The following is a 17,441-nucleotide window of genomic DNA, read 5'->3' on the forward strand; positions in this document are numbered from 1 at the left end:
CGCGCTTCAACGCCGTTGGTCTTTGCTGTTATCAGCTTAGGTTATCCCGACATCATGGCCATGGACAACACTACGCTCCACACCTTCCTCTTGTATGTCTACCCCCTCTGTGCCGCTTACTCTAAGGCAGTCACTTATTCTTGCATCAAGTCACTGCCCAGCTGCACTGCGCAGTGTAGTTTTACTCGGATCTTGGGACAACTTTCTGCGACCCTATCCATTAGAACTTGACGTACGCGGGGGCCGAAATCTCTGGAAAGGTTGCTTTACCTTTTCAGATATCATTTGCGACGGCGATCTGGACCAACAAACTCCAAAGCGGGACGGACCTCTGAAGATGGGTGGCACCTACTGGTACTACGTAAGTCTGCTGCTTTGTTAGATCGGCTCACTGATTGACTCTTTGCAGTACAAAGTAGATGAGGACGAAGAATGCCACAATCCGTCTGAGGAATCAACGACGTTTTGTCCTCTTTTGCCCGGACAGCGCCTTAACGTCCTGGATGTACCTCGCGAGGGGCACAGCCGTAGTGCCTCTGATACCTCCTCCGCTTTCACCCGGAATCCCAAAGATAGGTACCTCACGCCAGTGCCACCTGCAAGCCTAAGGCCATTACCATCCCCAAGAACCAGGTCTAGTGAAGAGTCACATGTCATGCCCCTACCGTCGCCTTGGACTCCAAAATCGGCGACGCATCCCCCTGCAGATGGTTTCCTGTCTCCACATGTAGTGCGCCATGCTCGAAGCGCATCAGCATCGCCTTATATGCCGTCGACACCTATCTTCCCGGACTTTAAGCTTCTGAAGGAGAAGCTTGCATCGAAGCGATCTGCATCGAGAAATCGCAGTGCATCCAAGACCAGGGAGCTAGACATCAGTGCGCCGGTGCTTGTTAGTGGGGGCGAGGAGCTCAACCTCATTCCATTATCAGTCTACCGACCGTCATTTGAATCTATCAGGGAAGCTGAGGGTGCGGCACCGCGCTCAGTGCCAAATATCCGAAGGGAGTTCTCCCCGTTGACGTCGCATCCGGTGGATCCTGATCATGATTCACTATTCGGGCCTGCCGAGCTACCCACTGTTGATGAGCGCCCTATCAGGCGACGTCGCTCGCATGTACCTTCGACTGTTATCACAAGCGAGTTCAAGGTTGAGCAAAGCCGTGTTCGTGCTAATTCCGCCGATACAAGACGGACCCAACATTACCTATTTTCTAACGATCCTTGGCTATCCTCGCCGAAGCTTCAGCAAGAATTTGAAGCCGAGGATCGAGTGGTAGAAGACGATACCCCTCCAGCTCCTGTACTATCACGACCGTCGACCTTCCTCGGTGCATCTGTTTCAGATGAGCGACCTACATCGAGTCATGGCAGTGTTCACAGCACGAACCTTCGACAGTCACCATTTGACAAAGAGCTCCCAGCACTTCCCCGTTATCTGATACCCGCACCACTCTACGCATGCAACGAAGCATCAGCCAGCGGAATACCAGCTGATGAACTGGAAGACGAGTTCGAGGAAGCTGACGATGACGAACGCCTTGACCACTTCAGCGTGCAATTCCAGGAAAAGGCTCGCAGTCACTTCTCCACATGGAGTAACGACTCCATCGGCTACAACTCCCCAACCTCGTCCAACGAGGACGACGAAGCCGTCTTCTCGCCAACCTTCAGCTCCCTCACCAGCAACGACAGCGACACCGATACTCCTCAAGGCCTCTTAATCCGCTACTCGTATGCCTCACCCCAACGAGTACAAACCGAGGCCTCAAAACATATGTCCATGACCCCCGAAATTCAGAACATCGACAACAACTACAATTATAATGATACTTCTTCCAACGATGAAGAAGAAGAAGACCGTCAATCCCCCTACCGTCTTTCAACCCCACCGCAACTAAACGAACTCCGCATCTCAACATTCGGCTCTGATCTCTTCAAAGTTGAGACTACCGGGCACCATTCTGATGCGGTCTCGTCGCGTCGGTCGTCGCGGCGCCAAGCTGCTTGTTTTGGACTTGGCTTCCAGTACAGTCTGCCCGAGCAGGATGTCGGGAGTAAAACTACCATTGAAGAGCCCGTCGGAGGTAGTGAGCGTCTCGAGCCGACGGTCAGCGTGAGGAGAGATAGGGAGATGAGTGGTGTGCATGCGCTTATGGAAGATTTCGCGTTTTTGGGTGACGCGGTTATTTGAGTATACGCTTACCCCGATTCCCATCCATGCTTTTCGGTACGCAGGCCGCGATTATTTATTCTCGCATATTTCGCTTCACCGTTCATGTTACGTTTTACGGCCGCATAGATCTCTTCCGGTTTTCAATTGCCTTTTGATGTACAGCATTTGACTTTTTTCTTCTCCTTTCCGCTTCAGATACCAACGACGCGACACTCAACGACATAGCAGCGCATAGGAGGAGTGAGATTGACTGGGTACGTTGTATACCACATACTCACAAAGACATAAATCTTTGTACAGCATCTATCCTACGAGAAGGGATGAGATACGGAGACAAGGTGAACATGTAGATTCAAAATCATGTTTTTTGGACAATGATGTAGTAGTCGGCTTTCGCGGCATGTCGCTTTCAGATAGCAGTATTACAGAATTACTTAAATGAGTCACGGCATTCGATCTCATTCGCCGCAATGTCTCGTTCATGGCGAAGTTTGAGTCAAAGTTGGTGGAGGAGCACAAAGATAAATGCATGGCGTGAGACGCACAAATCGGTGTAATCCATCTCATTCAGTTTTGTCTATCTGAATATACCTTTATACGAGTGGACCTCTGTGTTAAGGTGGCCTGAACGTTTTCTGTGAACGACTACATCTAAGCTCCACTCTACGTACCACGATTATGTTTATGAGATAGTGTAGTTCTCGGCAACAGACTTGACATCTTTGGAGAAGCTGATGTCCTGACCCATGGCAAGCAGAGTTACGGAAGACACCTGTGGCGTTCATTAGCTTCGGATGTCTCGTGGAGCATAATTGAAAACAACTTACATCGACATCCACGAATGGTGTAGCCTTGCTGAATCGAACGTTCATGGGGAAGAACTCTGAGTCACTGCCGGCTTGTGCCTCAAATTCGAAGCTACCAGAGCTGTTCGCTTCGTCTACGGCACCAATGTTCCACTCAATGCTATCGCCGCTGACCTCGTATACAGCGTCGAAACTTGAAACGTTGGGCTCGTCGGTCTGGTATGGAATAGTGACAGTGACATCCTTCAATGAGTCACCACCAGTGAGCTCGTACTCAACGGTGATGTTATACATGTTGCCTGAGTCCTCGACCCAAACGCGAAAGGTAATGGGCGGGTCGGAGATGTCGTCAGGCCGTGGTGCCAGCTTCCACTTCATGACGCCAATACCCATGTTAGAGGGGAAACCCTTGCTTGTATCGGCCAGCTGAATGACCTTGTCGTTTCTGAAGACGGTCTTGTCCACCTTGGGATGTGTCATCAACTGTGCGCCGCGAGTATCGCCAGTAGCCAGGTCGAGTTTGACTTGTGTGAAGGACGGGTCGGTAATCTTGAGTTGCATCTCGCCCTTGACTTCGAAGGACTTGAGGAGACCCTCGCGGTCCAGCCGGGCGGAGATGGTCTCGTTGGTCGTGATGTGTACGGCCTCGCGGTCAGTCGAGGTGGACTGGCGAGCGCTTGCTGGAGCGACTGCGGCAGGGGCAGATGGCTTGGGTGCAACAAGGGGTTCCTCCTCGGCCGGCGCCTGTTCGCCAGTGACTTGCTCGTACATGTTGTTGGTCTTGTTCTTCTTGCCGAGCTGCATGCCCTTCTTGCCCAGAGCCAATGGCTTGCTAGTGGCCTTCTTCTTCTCAGCCTCATAACTGTCGTACGTATCCGCGACATTGGTCGTGGGTACGCTGGGCGTGAATGCGGGATACGAAGGCGAGCGACCGCCCATACCGCTACCCATACCACTGCCCATACCGCCTCCCATACCTCCACCTGCTCGCTGCGATCTTGACATCTCCTTCCTCTGCATCTCGAGCTGCTTGGCCCTGCGCTTGCGCTCTTCCGAAGCCTCGAGCTCCTTATTCCGTGCGATGATTTCTTGGATACGTTCCTCATGCGATTCCATGTCTAAGAAGGTCTTGATCTGGCTCATGGTCAGGTTCTCCCTGTATCCCAACGTGACGATCTCGTCAAAGGCTGTCAGAAGCTCAAAGGCATTCTTCTGGATCTCGCGCTCGTCGAGAGATTTGCATATCGAAGAGACGACCTGGGCGAAGAGGTGCAACGTGTTGATGTCTTGCAGAATGTTGGATTGCAAGTTGGTGATCAAGACCATGTAGAGTTCGTCGAGGGGTTGGTATACGTAGCGCACATTGTCCTGTTCGCACGTCGTGTGTTGGGTTCCGCTATCGGCGAGCTTGGGGAAGGATGCGAGGAGGGCTTCGATGCGTGAGCGCTGCATCTCACGGAATTGGCGGGAGACAACCGCCTTGCCGCCTCTTGTGCATATTGAAGCTGCGAGGACCACCTGGCTTCGTCAGCTTGGTGTCGGTGGAGGGACGGGCGAGCAATTGTCTCTCTTGCAGTCTCATACCATGGTTTCTAGGCGTCAATGGGGGCTACTAGGGTACACGGTGCTGTTTAGAGTGTCGTGACCTGATATACAATGTCCTGGGCTTGAGGCCGCGTTGTCGAAAGTGGTGGGGAATATTCTCCGACGGGGAGTTGCTCAGGAACACAAATGCGTCCTTGGTGGGAAAGAAGGCAGAGGGAGAGATCTGGCACTGGGAACAAGAAGGCGCGGTGAAGTGCATGCAACAAGGAGAATTCAAGCTGGACAAGTAACTGTTCCCGCCCGGCTGCACCAGTCGCAACACCTGGAGGTTCCGAAGTGGACACCTATAGTCACGTGCAGCTTGCATCTGCCTAGCGCCAATTCCTCCATGGAGCAGCTTCCCCTCCCTTGAACCATCCGTCGACTCTTGCAGCTTGCAGCTTGTTTATCGCTCTACTCTTCTACGAGGTACATTTGTTGCGCTTTTACGAACAGCACATCTCGAAACCCGCGAGTTTCATCTTTGTCAAGTCGAAGTAGAGATCACCCAGGCCTCTGCTACTTGCCCGCTTCCGCCAAAGCACTTTACCATCCTAGCGCGAACACCACCGTGCTTCCTTTGTCCAATTTCCAGGCAAACCTCCTCACCCTTACCGCGAACAGGCTTCCACCATACCAGACCCGCCTGAATCACGCCGCTATGCGCTTCTAGCTCTTTTACAACCTTGTGCACCGATTGCAACCCACAGTTCGCTGCATCGCCACCCAGTGACTCGCGCCAACGTGTGACGCGCTTCTCTCACTCCTTTATTTTACGCGTCTAAACCAGGAGATCAACACCCTCGAACGCTTGCTTTGTACCGGATCGCAAATCATGGCGGCCGCAGCGCATACTGTACCAGGCCTTGAACTGTCGACTGTCGACGACATGGATCTGCATTCCGATGATGGCGGCCTCGACTTCAACGATGGTGACATCGAGTTGGATCTCGACCCCCCGCCTTCCCACACACAGGATGACGAGATGTCTATGAATGATGCAGCCTCGGCCAACGGCCTAGATGCGGAAAATGCACATGGCGAGCAAGATGACTTCATGGTTGACCAAGAGGATGTAATTGAGGAGGATTATAGCTACCAGGAGGATGACGGCGTCATAGTCGTTGATCAGCCAGAGCCACTCACCTCACAGCCTGTACCGGTCAACTCTCCGCCTAATCCAGTCAACCTTCCACCGATCCAGACCGATGCGTCGAATCAAGATGAAGATCTTATCGACTATTCCGAAGAAGAGGGCGAAGACTACCACAACCCCGAGCTCCGTTCACCATGGCTGCGACAAGAAAGCTACCATTCTGAAGCTCAAGACGAACAGACTAAGGATATCACTGAACAACAAGACGAGGTACCCGCTGACTTGCAAGCTTTGCTCTCGATGCCTGCAAACAATAAGTCGCCCAGTCCACTCGTGGAAGCTCGGAATCTAGCTGATCACAGCTCAGACGGTCTAGCGGCAGACGAACGTGCACACTCGCCCCTCCCACAATCTGTCAAGGATGACGATGAAGAAGGTGTCCGGAATGATGACGGCGATGACGACGGCGGTGTGATGCTGCCAGGCCAAGGAGAACACGCAGACAATGAGACACAGAACCATGATTCGGCGCATCAAAGCTATGATCAAGAAGCCACTACTGAAGGCAACGAGCACCAAGACCCAGAGTCGTTTGAAATCCCCTCTGTTACTGTGAACTACCAAGGCGAAGAGATGTGGCTGTTCAAACAACACGACTACGATAACAGTGGAGAGTGGCTCATCCAAGACATCTCGCTTGCAAAAGCTAGCTTGTCAGATCTTTTCCAGGCATGCCGTCTATCCCTCGGTGAAGATGTGTCAGGAGAGACAGAAATTGGTTTCAAATTTGAGCATCTACAAAACTTAGAGATCTTCGAGGATAACACAGCATGCGTAGCTGTTTCACTTGAACGTCTCGTAGGATACTACCATGCATTACATGCACACGATGGTAATGACGTGCCAGACTCGTTCTATATCTCCTTGATGTTTCGACCGCGCTTCGCTACTTTACTCGCAGACATTGCAAAATATGCCGATCAAGGAAGCGGCTATTCTGTTTTCGAGGCTGCTGTGGTTGCTGGTGAGACACATTTCGCTGGCATGATTGGTGGTGCTTCGAGCGATGAGCCCACTGAGTGGGGCACCCAGGAACAAGAGCAAGAATACGATGAGCAGCAAGTAGAGCAAGAAGACGATGAGCAGCAGGTAGAGCAAGAAAAACCCGAGGCGCCAGAGTTTGTAAATGAAGAAGCGCAGCTGCGAGAACTTGATGACGAGGGTGGTCAAAACAAAGAAAAGAGCAACCAAGAGACCAGAGATGATAAGAGAGAGGATGAAGGGGAGGATGAGGGAGTAAAGGTGCATGAGGACGAACACACTCCAGCCGAGCATGATTCTTCCCACGAGCTCGAACATAATGAAAAGAATCGTGAGCCGAGTGCTCATGAGGAGGAGAGCGTCAAGCACACCAAAGAGGAAGAGGCTGAAGTGCAACATTCACCTCACGAGGAGGAATCGACTACTGAGGAAGATCACAATCTGCAAGCTGCTAATCCTATTGACATTTTCGCAAATCCTCAGGGAGTAGTAGACCAACCCCATCAGGAAAGTCCAAAACTGAGCGAGGAGACTGATGCTGAGGCAGAGGCTCGCCGCTTGCAGGAGCAAGAAGACTTTGTCGACTACAGCGACGAAGAAGACGAGCCTGCTGTAGATACCAAGGAAGCTGGAGGAGCACCCGCTACTGAACTCTCACCCTCATCTGTGACGCTCCAAGGCGACGAGTCTGTCGACGCAGATGAACATGGATCCGTCGCAGGCTCCAACAGCCACGATGACAAGGCCAGTGAGAACGATGAGGCACTTAATGAGGAGTCTCACGTCGAACTGGAAAACGACAAAACCGAAGGCAATGATCCATTGTACCAGGATGGTGTTCAAATCGACGACGAACATGACGTATTCCAGGACTTTCACGTAAATGGAACAGATGAATATGCTGCAGATGCATATGATGGCGACATTAACCAAGACTTCGCCAACCATGAATATCAAGACTTTGATGACCAGCCAGAGTTGGATTTCATGAACGGAGATGAATTCAACGCTGCCGGTGCCGAGACAGCGGACGGTAACGATCTGACTGGTACGGACGACTTCCTGGATCTGGAAAATAACCCTGAGTGGGACGCCGACCAGGAACTGGCCCAAGAGGATTCGGAGAACACAGCCAATGCACATGATCACGCCGATACCCAAGATGGAGAGGACGGTGTGGCTGGACAAACTTCGTACGCAACGTCTTCGGCTGCAGATCCTGCGACGGCCTCGTCTAGCAATGCCCAAGAAGTGTCCCCTCAGGGACAGAAGCGATCTATTGACGAGGCTGGACATGGAGAGGATAATGCATCTGACTCGATAGGTATGCTCATTTCTCCCACACGCAAGCGGAACTCAGACGCTGACTATTTTGTTCCAGACGCCAAGCGCACCAGAGTGTGAAGGCCCACCGTCCTCCGAGTCTACGGGTTCTTCAACTCTACTAACAAGCAGTCTCTCGTGCGCCTTTTGTTCGATTCACTACGCCCTTGAACTAATATGATGTATACTAACACCAGGTCCGACCATGCAGCGCGCGCCGCCGGATACCGAATCTTGCCAAGAAACATGGCCCCAAAAAGGTAAGGGAGAGCGTATTTATACGCGGTTTCTTTTTGTTACACCCTGCCACTACAGCAGGGGCCACATTCAGCGTTGCTTTCTTCTTCTGGGCAAACCTTTGGAGTACGCGGAGGTCAGGATAATACGTCTTGAAATGGATTGAGGATCAGGTGGTGGGAAAGGTGTAATTTCAACGTGTTCCGAGCCATATACCCAGTGCTTTGAGTTCAGTTTCAGCATATACTGGAGGGACTCGAAGCACGATCAACTCTCAACGGAAGAGTCAATCGAAAAGTTTCTCGTAAACAACGACGTTCGGGTATACCCCGGTTGGGAGGACCCGCCAGCCTTACGTGACGATGTATAAGTAGAACGACGTAACAGTGGCTCGTTTGGGGCCAATAGCGGAGGGACAGTGACGGAGTTTGGATTTGATGTTGTGGGGAAGAGGTTACGAGGCATGCTATTTTGGTTGCACTAAGCAGATCATTACGAGGCGCAGCTGGAGAAGAGACTACTGGGCCAACCTTGACACGGAATAGGGCTCTTCTCGATACGTCTAGCTTGCAGAAGTCGGGACGGGCAAGGCCAAGGCAAGATAGAGGTTGATATTTGCGGTTAGATATTGCAGGATGGAATGCCGCGTCTTTGTCTGACGAAGTGATCGGCAGCTCTAACCCTAGCGTATGTGAGGCGTCGAAGACGGGGACAGGGGAAGCTAAAAAAGGAACCCCTGCGTAAGACGCAAGCCGCAGCCCGGCCGTGAAACCTTGGGATGTGGCCTGGCACTGGCGAGACCGACGCGGCACGCCACCCTGTTGGGAAACGAACGGTTTATCGATAGATGATCGCACATGTAGTTGAATTACCTTGCCATCTTGTTGAATCACAACACTCGCTACCGCTGCTATTTGATCTTACTGAATCGTGCTGTTGTCACGAGGTTCCCCGCGCTCGCTTGCTCTCCTCATCTTTGGTCTACCCACCTTTCGTTGCAGTCAGTCACTTGATCCTTGGCCCGGCACAGGAACAGCGTTTGGTGAAACGCGAATCGCTTCTTGCGCAAGCATCCCCAACCTACAACCTATCCTGTTGCATCTCCCATCGCAGCTGCTTACTATATCCCATCTATCCTCCATCGCAGTCAGTCAGTCAGTCAGTCAGTCATTCAGTCAACACGGCGCTTGCGCATCTTCGCTCCTTCCTTCCTTGTGCAGGCCACGCTATCGATAACCCCCAGTCCGCGCAAGCCAGCGCCAACGTCAACAGCCACGCACTAGCTTCACACCACCCACGACCGTTGCCATCGCCCGCGCACATTCACAGCGACACGCACATTGCCATCACCTGGCCGCAAACAACTAAGACGGGTCGCATAGACCTATACACACAGCCAACATGGTCGAAGACAAGTACGTTGCGCCAAGCGACGGCATGCTGCATGCTGTCACTGCACGCGGAACCTGACGACTGACGATAAGGACAGATATGTTGGTCTCATGCTGGCCGTGAGCTCGTCACTGGCGATTGGAGCGAGTTTTGTCATTACAAAGAAGGGCCTCAATGCCTCGATGGAGAAGCAGGGCTTCAATGGAGACGGCTTTGGATACCTACAGAACCCCGTGTGGTGGGCCGGCATAACAACAAGTGAGTGCACATGCAAGGCTATGCTGAGCGCATGACTGACGGCATACAGTGGTTCTCGGCGAGATTTTCAACTTCGCGGCCTATGCTTTTGCGCCTGCCATTTTGGTGACGCCTCTAGGAGCGCTTTCAGTCCTCATCGGTGCCGTGCTTGGTTCATACTTCCTGGACGAACAATTGGGCCTACTAGGCAAGATCGGCTGCGCGATATGTCTCATCGGATCCGTCATCATCGTACTGCATGCGCCGCCAGACAAAGAGGTCGAGTCCGTCGAAGAGATCTTGAATCTCGCGCTCCAGCCAGGTACGTTCTGCGCGAGCTTCTGTAGTTGAAGTCATGCCCGAGACTGACAAAGTCACCTAGGTTTCCTCTTCTACTGCGCTTTCTGTGTCGTCTTCTGCATCTTCATGATATACAAGATTGCGCCCAAATACGGTCGCAAGAACCCGCTCATTTACCTCTCCATTTGTTCGACAGCCGGCTCCGTCTCCATCATGTTTATCAAGGCCTTCGGTATTGCCCTGAAGATGACATTTGCTGGAAACAACCAGTTTACACACCCTTCGACATACGTCTTCGTAATCCTGGTCGTTGGCTGCATTCTCACGCAGATGAACTACTTCAACAAGGCCCTGAGCCAATTCTCGACAAACATGTATGTTCAGGACGCCTAGGTGCCCACCAACAACTGCTAACTTTTGCTTTCAGTGTCAACCCCCTCTACTACGTCATGTTCACGACCTGTACCCTCGTCGCTTCTTGCCTCCTCTTCCAAGGCTTCAACACTACATCCGCAGTCAACACCATCTCCCTGCTCTGCGGTTTCCTCATCATCTTCTCGGGCGTATATCTCTTGAACCTCTCGCGCGAAGACCCCAACGGCAACAAAGCATTCGGCTCGCGTTTCACCGACGGCCCGCCTTCAGATGCCATTTCTGGCTTTCCCACCAGACGCAGTATGCAGGCGCGACGCAGCGAGGAGCTTTTTGAGCGACAATCGGTGGGTGTCATTCGCGACGGCAGATCTAGCTACGCCGATGCAGGTGATCGAGGCGCGCTTATGCACGACTACGATGTGGAGAACCAATTCGAGCTTGGCGATCTGGCTGATAGCGACGATGAGCTGGAAAGCGGCCAGAATACCAAGCGGACGAGCTTCGATGAGGAAGCGCGGTTGAACGGAAGACTAAGCGGTGCAGGCAGAGGGCGAGTCCACAAAGAATCAGTACAGCCGAAGAGGAATTCGTCAGTCCGATAGACCAGGCAATCAGATGATGACCATCGATTCGTACAGGCTTTTGCCTGTCTGACTTCTCTCAGGACCAGGGTCAATCCTTATAGCGAGGATATAACTGGTTTGTAGAGCTTGAATTGTATTGCACCGCGGCGTTTGTGGCACGGGGATTTAGGGTAGTGGGATCGGCGCCTAGGATTAGGGTGCCGGCCACTTGTACTTGTACTATGATAGCATGATATGTATACCCAGAAGGCACGGAAGAAGGACTGGTATTCTTTCTAGAGCACTCGAATTGCAATTTTTCTTTGTCAACGACATCGACATGAAAACGTGACACGTAGTTCGTGTGGTCTCATTGATTTTGCTGATTCGAACGTAGCATGCTAACACTTCCACGCGGCGTTCGTAACTGCGTGTAATGTTGAGCAACGTGATAACGCGTGAACGCGCTAGGCAGATCTGGCTTAGAACGCGACTTTGATATGTGCACAAACAACTCACCCACTCAAACACATAAACTGGCATCCTCAACAGCGATCTTTGGGGTCAAGGAACGGCAATCATGGCGAAAACAGACTCGGGCCATGGCCGACAGTTGCTGCAGCAAGCAGAGAAGATTCTGCTGCATCCCATACACCCACATCTCATTTCGTACTGCCCAACCATGGACCTCATAGCCTTAGTTACCGATGAGGAGAATCTCGATGTCTACCGAATCAACGGTCAGAGAGCATTTGGGCTGAAGAGAAAGAACGAGGATTTGCACGTCGAAGCGCTACAATGGGAGTTCAATGGCAAGAGCATCGCTGTCAGTTGGAGTGACGGGAGCACGGACTTGGTTAGTGCTGAGACGGGCAAGGTCACACACAAAGACGTCATGTTGCCAGAGGTTGGAGGAGCTGGTGGTAGCATGGCGGACGATGATGCTCCGGTCAGAGTAAGGTGTATTGGTTGGGGTCTAAATTTCATCAACGTCGAGACTGTGAAGAAGCGAACAGGGTTGAAACCGAAGAAGGCAAACAGCAGTGCACCTGCTAAGACTAACGTCTTTGGCGATCCTACAACTGAGGAATGGGATGCATTCAAGGACGATACCACATTAGAGGACTTCCTGCAGCGACAGCCAGACTTCCAGACGTTGGATATTGCGCCCGATTTACCGGATCAGCTTGCTATGATGGATATTGAGGCGCTGCTACCTAAACTTCCTGCAATACCCTTACCACCAGCGTTACCATTTATGCGCATCTCACAAGCGGATTCCGGAGCGTTTAGTTCGCAGGCTGAGGCAGACTCACTCCTGCACTCGCATCACCTGAAAGATCACAATTCCGTCGATATGTTCATTCGACTGACCGACCACGGGACTGTCCATCCTTCTATTTACGACTCGCTCGAAACAGTAAACGTCCAGCTACCCAGAGCTTGGGACATTTCGAGCACACCGTTACTTCATACAAGCCACCCGTACAGTTGCACGCATAGCCTCCTCATGCAAACAACATCCGCTACCTCGCCCCAAAAGAAGAGCATAGCCTACGTTCCGCTAACATTGAACTTTATTCCCTTAGCAGGTGTCTACCTTCATCTGATCGCGGCAAAGACTTCACAGCTCCAAAATCTCCTGCTATACATCACGCAGACCCTTCAACGCATCCGTGCCTTCTTCAAGCACGCTCAAGACCTCCCTCGCAAATTCATGATGAACATCAGCGAAACACTCGAGGAGAAAGAACTCGGCGACCTCGTCACCAACCTGTTTCACACTGCATGCACAGGAAACTGCAACCCAGTCCTCAAAGAATGGCTCGTCGATGAACTCGCAGAAGCAGGACATAAGCGTTGGGACACTACTGTTACGACATCTTTCACGACGCTTCTGGCGCTTCTGCATGAGAATCTCATCCCCGCACTCGATCGTTGTTCTATCGTTATCTCGCGTCTGCGCGGCCTTGCACAATTCCACGATCAAGAATGGATATTCAGTGGGCCAATGAGCGAATTCTCTGCGTTATTGGAGACGTTGAAAAATATGCGGCTACTCGCACATACGGCTATGTTGTATGCATCAGAAGAGAAGAGACAGTTCCACAACTTCAGTAAATGGCTAAGGTTCACGATTGACTTTGAGGCTACAGAGCTGGAATCGCAGTCCAGGGCTGAGATGGAACAGCGTGATCCGGGTGTTGACGTTTCACAGGTTTTGGCGTATATCCAGTATGGACTTACCAAGTCTGATGTTGCGCCATTCTTTAGGCCCGAGGCGCAATTGGATCCAAAGGCTAAGGGGAGAGAGGCGGCGAGCTACGAAGATACGAAAAAAGCCGTTGAGTTACTGAAGGAAGGTGCGACGTTCAAAGAGGAGGCATTGTGTTTAGAACATGTTCTTGGGCACCTGAGTACAGGGGTAATGGGCCTGCTGAAGCAGATTAGTAGATGGCAGGAAGCGAACATACAGATGAACTCTGGTGTTGTTCTTGAAAATCTTGGAGAGACAGATGACATAAGTACACTCGACATGAGGATGGTGTTTGAGGTAAGCCCTTCTTCCCTGTTTGAAAATCATTGAAAATTCGCGGATGCTGACCTACCATTTTAAGCCCTCAACGTCCTCAGACAGCATGAGCACATATGTTGCACTCTCATCCCTGTCATCACCTACCACACTGCATGTCCACCGCTTATCCGATACGCAAAGTATATCCAATGTACGTAAGGACATATCAGCCTACGCCATCTCCACTCTTGACTTCTCCTCTGCTTCTATGTCTACCAAAGACGCCAAGGTCCTAGACGCCAAATTCGCAGACGACTCTTCCCTTCTTATCCTCTTGCAAGTTCCGTTGGAAGATAAAACGATGTCGAACGTTATCGTTTCTCTACCTTACACACTTGGCGTCAATAGCATGTCTCACGAGCATCCCATCGTCACTTACACACCACTTCCACACGCATCGGTACAACAGCATCTCCTTCCGCAGGGCACACCACCGCCTTCACTGTCGCGCAACAACATAGCGATAACGCGCGAGACGATCGAAAGACATACGAGACATGTCTTTGAAGGCCGGTTCACACCGTTGAGGTTAGAAGTCAATGGCAGGAAAGGCAGGAGGGTGATTGTAGTGTTGGGTAGCGACAGGAAGCATTACAGAGTGCTGGACATGGACTTTAGGATGAAAAAGGACAGGGATGGCAGGGATGATGCTAGTTGGAATGGGAGTGACAGTGAAGCGGAAGATGGAGATGGTGATGTCAGTATGGGTGAGGCATAGATGGTCTCGACATGTAATAACAAAAAAACCATGACAGCACAGGAACAATCAGAGGCAAACGTCGGAAGTTCAGATCAGATACATTTTTCGGAATCACATTCCCTAAAGGACCTATCATGCATGCAAGCCATAGTAGAAGAAAGCCTAGCTTGCCGAGAAGTTTCCATTTCGTTATAACGCCCGGCCACCCGCATGTAGAGGTATGGAGAGAATAACCGACCGCATCTTTGTCGTTCCTATCGTAGACCAACGCCACCAGATCACAAAGCACCACTCTAGTCCTTTGTCTTCTGGGTACCACGGAGCAGACCTGTCCTCCGCGCGGCAATGAGACCGGCCTTTTGACCCTGGGTGGCGTACCGGGAGATGGTCGAGGCTTTACCGATATGCTGGTGGTTACCACCACCGTGAGGATGGTCGACGGGGTTCATGGCAACACCACGAGTCCTGGGCCAGCTGTTGCGCTTGGCAGCGAACTGTCGTGTGTTAGCGATGCTCTTCTGAGCAGACCGTGATTGTGCATACCTTGTGCTTAGCACGCGACGCCTTCATGAGAGGCTTGTCTGTGCGGCCACCACCAGCGACGATACCGACCATACCACGGCACGAGCTGGGGAGGACCTTCTTGGCACCAGATGGGAGCTTGACACGGGTCTTGCCCTCATCGGGGTTGTGGCCGATGACGGTAACGTAGTTACCGGAGGTACGGCCGAGCGCACCACGGTCACCGTTCTTGTCCTCGACGTTGGTGAGAACGGTACCTTCAGGGACGGAAGCGAGGGGGAGGACGTTGCCGATGGTGAGCGCAGCGTTCTTTCCGGCGTAGATGAACTTTGCCATGTTAGATGTTATCCCATTTCCAGCAGCCCAGAATGCGCCAACTAACCTGGCCAGTGTACATGCCCTCGTTGGCGATGAAGGTCTCGGTGTTGTGCTTGAACTTGTAGGGGTTGCGGAAGGTGACCCTGGCGAGAGGAGCGCCTGTGGACGGAATGGTTAGAAAATGGCCCCAAAGTCCAATTCTCGCACTGGGTACTCACCACGACCAGAGTCGTGGACAATCTCCTTTACGACACCCCGGATGTATCCATTGCGCTCAGCCTGCACCCATTAGCCCTCTGTTCCCAGTATGTTTCCAAATTTCGCGAATTGTGCGGGCGGCGAACGTACGAAGTCGAGCGTGCGGAACTGGGCGGGGTTCTTGTTCAGGCGGGTGTTGGCCGTGAAGATAGAGCCGCGACCCTTACGTTGGTTGCGAATGACCCTACCCATGACGACGGTGTTGATGTGAGTTGGTTGTCGGTCGTTGGAGTTCACAGAGAGGAATATGGTCAGTCGCTTAGCGAGACACAATTTCGAACGTGTGTGGGGCTAGCCGCTTGCGCACTAGCGCCAGAGCCTCCAACTTGGGAGCGACAGAGCAACAAGGCCGTCGTCAGCATCATCGCAAAAGTCTTCTTTTTCCCACATGTGCGCAAACGTCTCAAAGCAACATTCGATGCATGTTTCGTTTCTGTATTCTCTAGATTGTTTCCCAGCACGCTGCGCCAGCTTTCGTTCCTTCGTTCTCTCCTTGGACTGCCCGGTTAGCACGTTGCGCATGCAGAAGAAATATTTACATCTGCCACCGTATCTGTGATTGTCTGTTGCAATGGAACCATATGCATCATCTCAGTTCTGTATATCCTCCTGCCCGCACCCGTATGAACTGTTCATATTGTAGCTACTCCACCCTTACACTCGCGTTCAGTTCTACTCTTCTCTGCAACAAACAATTTTTCGATAGACTCAACCACCATCAAACTTCTCGTTCGGAAGCCAGTTTCCTCTATCCTATCCCTGTTTAGCTCAAGTCTCTTCGTCTCCCAGGAATTCAAAAGTCACTTCGTCTCGCCCCTCGAATCAAACATCAAGTCACATGTAGCAATGGAAAGTTGTTTTGCTGTCTGTCCTCAGGACAACAGAACCAGGATAGTTGTTTATATATAAAGGTGCAATATGTACATGCAAGGGGTATGTCAAGACCCCAAAGAGAATCGAAATCGAAAGGAACGAACAGAACCAAGAATCTACAACAAGAAAGCCATCAACAGCCAAACATCTTCCTCCTCAACTCAACCACTACGCTGCGCCAGTAGCCAGTCTCCTTGTTATCGGCACTCAGTGCCTTGTCTCATAGTCGAGAATCTATGAGCCAGTGATGGTGTACTGGGACTTTCCAGCAGCGTTACCCCAGCCCTCAGTAGCAAGAGTCTGGTAGTTGTGCTGACCCAAGTTCATGCCGAGCTTGGCCCAAGCGTCGAAGTGGCACTTGGTGGTAACAGTGCCGCTGCCGGGCCTCTTGTTAACACGGTTGCTGATGTACTGGGTGAAGGTGGTAGTTCCCTGGATAGAAGGCTGGTTGACCTGGGTGTGCTTCCAGATGTCGTAGACAGAGCCGTCGCAAGTCACCTGGCCCATCTTGGTGCCCTGGGCGGAACCGGCGCCGTTGGAGGTGTACTCCTGGATGTAGTACTCGATCAAGGGACCGGTGGTCCAGCCGTAGACGGAGACAAGGACGGTTCCTGCCGAGGGGGAGGTGGAACCCTGGAAGTTGATCTTGCGGGTTGTGCCCTTGGTCCAGCCCTTTCCTACGACGAAGTCGCCGGCGTTGGAGAAGTTGACTGAGTAACCGTTGTTGGTGGGGGAGAACTGAACGTTGCCGGAGGTCTTGTAGTTCTGGTTGTAGTCCTGGCGGGTGGCAAGAGCCTTGCTTCCAAGCTCGAAGTCAGGGACATCGGCAGTGGGTGCGGCGTAGGCAGAGCCGGCGATGGCGCTGAGGCCGAGGACGAGAGAGCTGAAGGCAACCATTTTGAGGAAAGTTGGGTTGTTGGAAAGAACGTTAATTGGTAAGAGAAGAGAATGGAAGTGAAGGATGCTTGTGTAGATGAGATGAGAAGCTTGGTGGTGAGCTTATTCGTCCTTCCAAGCCCTTGGTCTATATACAACAGAACGGTTAAAAGGCTGTAAACACATGGC

The 17,441-nt window shown here is 51.9% G+C and overlaps 7 protein-coding genes across 7 annotated transcripts; 4 read left to right on the forward strand and 3 right to left on the reverse strand.

Moving 5' to 3' along the window:
• Window positions 1-54: 54 nt before the first annotated feature.
• J4E82_008839 (uncharacterized protein) lies at window positions 55-2,194 on the forward strand (the record flags this gene model as incomplete). The annotated part of the gene is made up of 3 exons (XM_051735069.1): window positions 55-92; window positions 151-361; window positions 410-2,194. 3 exons carry the CDS (start codon window positions 55-57, stop codon window positions 2,192-2,194), a joined length of 2,034 nt encoding a protein of 677 aa, XP_051585166.1.
• Window positions 2,195-2,858: 664 nt separating this feature from the next.
• J4E82_008840 (uncharacterized protein) lies at window positions 2,859-4,569 on the reverse strand (the record flags this gene model as incomplete). The annotated part of the gene is made up of 3 exons (XM_051735070.1): window positions 2,859-2,948; window positions 3,004-4,500; window positions 4,567-4,569. 3 exons carry the CDS (start codon window positions 4,567-4,569, stop codon window positions 2,859-2,861), a joined length of 1,590 nt encoding a protein of 529 aa, XP_051585167.1.
• Window positions 4,570-5,401: 832 nt separating this feature from the next.
• J4E82_008841 (uncharacterized protein) lies at window positions 5,402-8,107 on the forward strand (the record flags this gene model as incomplete). Its single annotated transcript, XM_051735071.1, has 2 exons — window positions 5,402-8,027; window positions 8,085-8,107. The coding sequence occupies 2 exons, from the start codon at window positions 5,402-5,404 to the stop codon at window positions 8,105-8,107; spliced, it is 2,649 nt and encodes an 882-aa protein (XP_051585168.1).
• A 1,557-nt stretch (window positions 8,108-9,664) lies between these two features.
• On the forward strand, window positions 9,665-11,169 carry J4E82_008842 (uncharacterized protein; the record flags this gene model as incomplete). Its single annotated transcript, XM_051735072.1, has 5 exons — window positions 9,665-9,678; window positions 9,753-9,913; window positions 9,963-10,214; window positions 10,275-10,566; window positions 10,620-11,169. 5 exons carry the CDS (start codon window positions 9,665-9,667, stop codon window positions 11,167-11,169), a joined length of 1,269 nt encoding a protein of 422 aa, XP_051585169.1.
• A 301-nt stretch (window positions 11,170-11,470) lies between these two features.
• On the forward strand, window positions 11,471-14,423 carry J4E82_008843 (uncharacterized protein; the record flags this gene model as incomplete). The annotated part of the gene is made up of 3 exons (XM_051735073.1): window positions 11,471-11,478; window positions 11,683-13,684; window positions 13,749-14,423. 3 exons carry the CDS (start codon window positions 11,471-11,473, stop codon window positions 14,421-14,423), a joined length of 2,685 nt encoding a protein of 894 aa, XP_051585170.1.
• Window positions 14,424-14,698: 275 nt separating this feature from the next.
• Window positions 14,699-15,695, reverse strand: RPL2 (60S ribosomal protein L2; the record flags this gene model as incomplete). The annotated part of the gene is made up of 5 exons (XM_051735074.1): window positions 14,699-14,899; window positions 14,949-15,254; window positions 15,310-15,404; window positions 15,464-15,524; window positions 15,594-15,695. The coding sequence occupies 5 exons, from the start codon at window positions 15,693-15,695 to the stop codon at window positions 14,699-14,701; spliced, it is 765 nt and encodes a 254-aa protein (XP_051585171.1).
• A 915-nt stretch (window positions 15,696-16,610) lies between these two features.
• On the reverse strand, window positions 16,611-17,273 carry J4E82_008845 (uncharacterized protein; the record flags this gene model as incomplete). Its single annotated transcript, XM_051735075.1, has 1 exon — window positions 16,611-17,273. One exon carries the CDS (start codon window positions 17,271-17,273, stop codon window positions 16,611-16,613), a length of 663 nt encoding a protein of 220 aa, XP_051585172.1.
• Window positions 17,274-17,441: the final 168 nt, after the last annotated feature.

This window comes from Alternaria postmessia (assembly GCF_024291825.1).
Source record: "Alternaria postmessia strain BMP 2775 chromosome Unknown scaffold_76, whole genome shotgun sequence".
In the NCBI taxonomy this organism is placed as follows: Eukaryota; Fungi; Ascomycota; class Dothideomycetes; order Pleosporales; family Pleosporaceae; genus Alternaria; species Alternaria postmessia.